Genomic DNA, 6889 nt, shown 5'->3' on the forward strand with positions numbered 1-6889 from the left:
AGCTCAGAAACCTCCTCTGGAAAGAGACAAGTGTCTCAGGAGGCTGGTTTTTCTTATGTATTTAGGGCTTCTCTCCAGAAAATCTATAATTGGCTCTCAGGGGCTTGCCTCTCTCCTTTGGGCAATTGTCAGCTTCCCTGTGATAAAGGAAGGGCCTACAAGGAAAGGACACAGGAGTTCAGGTGCTAACAGAGGAGATGGAGAGTGGAGGAGAGAATGGATCTGGGGCACTGAGAGTCACTGGCGAGCTGTTGCTAATCAGTGCCCTGCATGATTTCAGCTTGAGCTCCCAGACGGAGGGCACTGAAGGCAGGAAATGTCAATATTCTGAAGCCCTCAGCCCACCTTAGCACATATTCACCTCCTTACGGTTTTCCTTTAGAATTGCTATTTCAGGTGAGTTTCCTGTTTTTGTATAATTCTTTGCAGCTTAGTTCACAGATCCTTTTAGAATGGTAAAGAATTGGTCTTTGCAGAGTTTTCTTTGCTAATCAGTAACACATTTCCTTTAACTCAGAGTCAAAAAGTCTCTTTTTTCAAAGACCTTTAAGGATATTCTACAGTCTTCCTCCAGAATCCTGTTGTTGCCACTTCTATCACTGAGACCTCAAGAAGCTGGTTTTCAATCTCCTTCTGCATCCTGCTCATTTCCTTTTCTCCTGGAGGTGAACCATAGATCTTCCTGAGGACAGCCTCAGTTGGAGTACAACACCTTCACGCCAATTTCCTTCAGAATGGAGATTTATCCTCTTTCTCATGGGATAACAGATCTGGGATATGCCTAATGTCATGATGTTATTTTAAAAAATTTTAGTATATTTTCTACTTTATTACAGAGTAAATGCCAAAGAGGACCAAAGAGAGTTAAATTAAGAATTCAAAATAAAAGAAAATTTATTTACTGTTTGTTTTCTGTTTATAAAAATAACAGGTTTACCATATATTGCAAAATATATGGGAATAAATTTTCTTCATTTTCCAAAGAAAAATTAAAATTCACAGTTTGCATTTCCATAAATGGCAATAGTTTTAACTGAGGACCCTCTGCTATGAATTTTACCTGTACAGGATTGAGCCTGTGATTGGGTGTTTTTCAGAAAATGGATATTTTGCACTATTTTCATTTCCTTCACTGTTAGAATGGAATCATCAAGCACAAAATTCAGCTCCTTCCCTACTCAATGGCTCCTCTCTGCTTCTAGGGGATGGTGGCCTCTCCTCCAGTGGCCCTGCACACACACCATACCTCTTTGCTTTCCTTTTGCCCCTCACTTCTTGAAAAACAGGTCTGGGGTGCAGTGGTCTGAAAAGGTCAGGGTTATCTTACAATATAAGACTAGTTTTCATAAGAATGAACTTTTTAAAAACTCCCAAGAACAATCTGATTTGGGAGATAGAATACAACCATATTTCCAGAAATTCTGCTAGTGGATTCTGCGACCACATGCACACTTATTGAAGTTACATATTCCACTGGGGATGGAAAGTGAGGTTGACTAGCTCATGAATAGGTGGATTACACCACCTTGGCCTTTTGGAAATGGCTTAATACTCCAGGCTCCCCTAACATTTTATTTCACCCTTTGTTTCTATTCTTGTCTCTTGTTTTCTGACCACATCCGTGGATAGGTCGGCATTGTTTAGCATTTATTCAGTGGCATAATGAAGGTCAATGGTGTCAGGGACATCGTAATGTGTTTGTTCTCCTCATATTGTGTGTGTGCTGGGGGGGGGGCTGGGTTTTGCTAAGACCCAGGTATTAATGGTGCCCTAGAGATTGCCATCCAGGGACATATGCCTCTGATGGCTGATGCTCTTGCACTTGGAGGTCAATGGGACTTCCTTTCCTTTGGTTCCCCTGACTTGCTCTCATTCTCACTCTGTGTTCCCCAAAACATGTTCCCTGAAATCCTGGTTCCTCTCCAGGATAGTTGGAGTGAGGGAAATAAAACATTGCTCCTTTGAACAAAATCATGAAATGGATTTCAATAGGCACACATGAATTTCACAACAAAATCACTGAATTTATGTTCATCCTCATCATGCTTTTCTCCACTGCACCTCTTTCTGGTTTCAGCCAGCTGAGTGCTGCCACAGGAAAGAAGGATCCCCCTTCATTTATGACCTGGAGAGTGAATGAGTAGAATCTATAGGGATGAAAATCTTGGTTCACTACAGGGATAAATGGCTGTGTTGTTATGATCCACTTTTGAAAACTGATTCCTGGGGTGGTTGTGAGCTATTTATGACCAGAGGTTCTAGACTGGTTTGAATGCTTACCTTTCCTGGGAGAGCAATGGTGTAGAAAGGACCCAATCCTCAGATTGGGTTTGGGTTGCATAAATGATCTAGGGGCTACAGGAGGTCCTCAGAGGAAAGCCAAATTCATACCACAAGGAAGAACACCGAAGTATAGGATATGGAATAAGACAGTAACAGAACTTCTGGGATTTCTAGGTCCATGGAGTGCATAATCCCCACTGATCATTTCACATGGGCTTTGGTCGTGGGACAGGTGGTTTTAAACCAAATCAGTGTTCATTGAGGCTTCATCTTTGTTTAGAACTTTATTGAGTGTGGTAGATATAAATTGTAATCTCTGTGATAGAGAAACTAGCAGTCTTTCCAAGGAGTAGAAAGTGCAAACAACAGAATAATGAATGATCACTTCAAGGCAGTGCACCTGTTCCCCAGGTTCCAGCCGGGTGGAATCTTCCTTCTTCCATTCTGGTTACTTTAGGCCCAGCTTCCTCAATACCATCCAAGTGCAAGTGGACCCCATCACCCCAGTTTCTAAAAGCCTCAGGATAGAGTTCCAGTTCCTCCTTGTGACAGGACAGGACCCCTATGCTCTGGTCCTGGACCACCTCTCCATCCTTACCTTCCATGTCCTTTGCCTCAATCCTAATGCTTCTCCAGAAGTGAAATTCTTTTAACTGTCCTTGGCTACCTTCCCCCTGACACCCTGTTCCCCTCATCACATTCTATGTAGTTTCTGGTCTCAGTTTCTGCTGCTCATTTTCCTTTTACCTGAAATGTCCTCACCTCCATACCTTCTGTTCTCCACAGCCATCACATCAGTCCAGGATCACTTTCTCCCATGAGTGATTCTTACAGGTTAGATTCATGAACTCTCTTTTAGTGTATTGCAATTATTTGTTGATGTGTCCATTTTCTGCATAAGATAGTAAGCTCCCTGAGCATATGGACTGGTTTCATTTGACCTAGAATACTCAGTGCCTGGCATAATATCTTCTATACACTATATACTTAGTGCAGGATTGCTCAAGAAATAAAGGGCTCCACTAGTCAAGGAGGTTTTATGGAGGAGATGAAACATAAACTTTTGACCTTCGAATATTTAATAGTCAGAGAAGGCAGGAGAATGGGGCACTGGATTCTATGCAAAAGGCAGATATGGCCTTGGGCATGAAGTACAAAATAGCATGAAGTGAAGTCTCCCACCCACCCTTGGCTCTCAGCCATCCAGGTCCACCTCTTAGGCAACTGATGTTTTAGCCTCACTGTATTAAAGAGAACTTATATTTTGTGTGATAATAAACAGAATATATGCCTATTAATCCTGCAGCCTAAAAAATAACATTGTTAGGATTTGGTATGCATATATGCATGTGTGTGTGAATGTAAATGAATATTTGGGGTTTGTTTCTGTATCTTTCCATTATGCTCCCAATCATTTGATGTACTTTCTTTGTTTTCAATATAAAACCCCACACATCCCTTTGCATAGCATAGGAGATTTTCCTTGTATGTACACAGACCCATTTTTAGATCTTCAAACCTCAATGACATATCTTTGCTTTCGTGGATGCCTCCCTTGCTTGGAATGCTCTGCCCACTCTCCTGCCTGTTGCCTGGCCAGCTCTTCCCTGTCCTGCAAAACTGAGCCTACAGATTCCCTTCCATGACAAGATTCTCACACCTCCTCCACTCCTCTGTATTTGGTCTCTGTGTTCCCACAGCACCAATACTTCCTGCACTGTCGATCACATTTCCACTATAAAATCTTGAATGATTTGATGAAACCAGCATTTAAAGAAGATTGTCTTGCTAAGGGAGAGGGAAAACTGGGTACTAGCAGGTCACACAGAGGTAACTGTGCTGAGATGGTCATGAAGGGGCTGTAAGGTCAGTGGTGTGTAGTGAGGAGAGAATGTGTGAGGGATGTCACTGATTGGGGGTGGGGAACGGGAGAGGACATTCAGATGAAAATGACTATTATATGGTAAGCTCAGTATCAAGGCAGAATTTTGTACCACTCACCTGTTTGGTTGTGGTTGGGGAGGATAGAGGAATTTGTGTTTGATCATGCGGATTTGGAGCTGAGGGTGGGGCGTGTCTAGCAGGCATTTGGAGGGTGTTGTTCAGGGGGAGGACTGTGTGGCTGGTTCTACAGATTAGGATCATGGACTCACTGTGTCAAGAAACACTGGGTTGAATTAGTAGGGTGGAGGGCTCTGAAGACTGCACTGGTGTTTGGATGAACTCTCTGGAGCCATGGCGAACATGCACAGTTAGGGACAGCCTCAGGAACAGGAGTTGGACAAGGGGTAAGCCACTACAAAGAGGGAAAGGTGAAGAAGTGCAAGGGACTTTTGTTTTGGAGACTCACCTCATTGTTTTCATTTTAGCCCTACTTATCTAGGAGCTGGTGTAGGAGAAGAGATGCACTAGAATTTCTCCATTAATCTCTGCCAGAGATCAGCTTGGATGATCCCCATGGAAGCGGTCACTCTAGAAAACCAAACTATCACAGAATTTGTCCTCCTTGGTTTCCATGACGTAGCTGAGCTGCATCTCCTTTTCTTTATCATGTTCACTGTCATCTATGTCTCCACTGTCGCGGGGAATGTGCTAATCATTGTGGCGGTGGTTAGCTCACAGAGGCTCCACACACCCATGTATTTCTTCCTGGCTAACCTGTCCTTCCTGGAGATCCTCTACACCTCCACAGTGGTCCCAAAAATGCTGCAGGGCTTCTTGCAGGAGGCAGCCATCTCTGTGGCCGGATGCCTGCTCCAGTTCTTTATCTTCGGCTCTCTAGCCACGGCTGAATGCTTCATGCTGGCCATCATGGCCTATGATCGCTACCTGGCGATCTGCTATCCACTCCGCTACCCTCTCCTGATGGGGCCCAGAGGATGCTTGGGGCTGGTGCTCGTTGCTTGGCTCTCTGGCTTTATGGTAGATGGACTGGTTGTAGCCCTAATGGGCCAACTGACGTTCTGTGGCCCCAGCCACATTGACCACTTCTACTGTGACTTCATGCCTTTGATGGGCCTGGTCTGCTCGGATCCCCGCGTCACTCAGATGACAACATTCATTCTCTCTGTGGTCTGCCTCACTGTCCCCTTTGGACTGATTCTGACATCCTATGCCCGGATCGTGGTAGTTGTGCTAAGAGTCCCTGCGGGGGCCCAGAGGCGAAAGGCTTTCTCCACCTGCTCCTCCCACCTGGCAGTAGTGTCCACCTTCTATGGAACCCTCATGGTCTTGTACATTGCACCCTCTGCTGTCCACTCCCAGCTCCTCTCCAAGGTCTTTGCCCTGCTCTACACTGTGGTCACCCCTCTTCTCAATCCTGTGATCTACACCCTGAGGAATAAGGAGGTTCATTATGCATTGCGGAGGCTTCTGTATATTAAGCACACTGAAACACGTGATTGAAGGAGGATGGTGGTGAAGATTTTATTTGGACTTTGGATGTCTCCATTAGGGTGTCTTTCAGGACTGGCTGGGTAGGAAGAACTTTGTTCTATTTTGACATTTCCCTTTGTAAAATGTTCTACAGTTACTCTAAAAAAGATCAACAATTTTCAAGTGCTAACTTAAAATTTACTTTTATCTTTTATTATTCTTTTTAAAATAGGCTATGCATATTTAATAGAGAAAATAGATACACAAAAGTAGCAACAGAAAGCCGACCTGGAAATATTGGCTACTAGTATTGTGTGTGGATTGTGAAAATTGGTAATCTGGTTTTCCACTGGACACCGTGTCTTAAACATCTTTCTATTTCAATAAGTATGTACTTATATATTCTTCTGGGTTTTTTAGAATGGCTAAACATGACTTACATCCAGACTTTACTATAATAAATCTTTAGAACTTCAATTGCCTGTTCTAAGAATTTACAATATTTTTTAAAACTTAAAGATGAATGCATTTTATTTATTTCTTTTTAATTTTTTATTGTAGACAATTTCAAACATATGAAAGTGGAGATCAGAAGAGGGAATGAAACATGAGAGACTATGGACTCTGAGAAACAAACTGAGGGCCTCAGAGGGGAGGGGGGTGGGGGAATGGGACAGGCTGGTGATGGGTAGTAAGGAGGGCACGTATTGCATGGTGCACTGGGTGTTATACGCAACTAATGAATCATCAAACTTTACATCGAAAACCGGGGATGTACTGTATGATGACTAACATAATATAATAAAAAATCATAAAAAAATAAAATAAAATAAAATTGTATTAAGGACCAAGCAAAAAAAAAAAAAAAAAAGAAAGAAAATTTAGCAACCCCATGTAGCAATCATACAGCATCAGTATCTGCATTTGTCAACCCTGTTTCAATGACCTATACCTCCTTTTATTCTGCAAAATTTTAGGGCAGATTAAGATGTGTACATTGTGTAAGTACATATTCCACATGCAAATATTTGCTGTGCTCTATGACTGGTAAAGACATTTTTAATTAAGTTTTAATTTTAATACCAGTATAGTTAACATATGGTGTAATATTAGTTTCAGGTGTACAATATAGTGATTCATCACTTCCGTAGATCACCCTGTGCTCCTCATGACCAAGGGCGCTCCTTAATCCCCATCACCTGGTCCACCCATTCCCCCCCCCCCCCCCCCC

General features: G+C 42.8%; 1 protein-coding gene across 1 annotated transcript; it reads left to right on the plus strand.

The window, feature by feature from the left end:
- Positions 1-4740: 4740 nt before the first annotated feature.
- Positions 4741-5704, plus strand: LOC103679349 (olfactory receptor 11A1). Its single transcript, XM_008708858.1, has one exon. It carries the CDS (start codon positions 4741-4743, stop codon positions 5686-5688), a length of 948 nt encoding a protein of 315 aa, XP_008707080.1. The 3' UTR covers positions 5689-5704.
- The last annotated feature ends 1185 nt before the right edge of the window (positions 5705-6889 follow it).

This window comes from Ursus maritimus, unplaced genomic scaffold (assembly GCF_017311325.1).
Source record: "Ursus maritimus isolate PB19 unplaced genomic scaffold, ASM1731132v1 scaffold_28, whole genome shotgun sequence".
NCBI lineage: Eukaryota > Metazoa > Chordata > Mammalia > Carnivora > Ursidae > Ursus > Ursus maritimus.

Bases quoted from the DNA above. Each gene is read 5' to 3' on its own strand.
- LOC103679349 (XM_008708858.1), top strand. From the start codon at position 4,741: ATGGAAGCGGTCACTCTAGAAAACCAAACTATCACAGAATTTGTCCTC.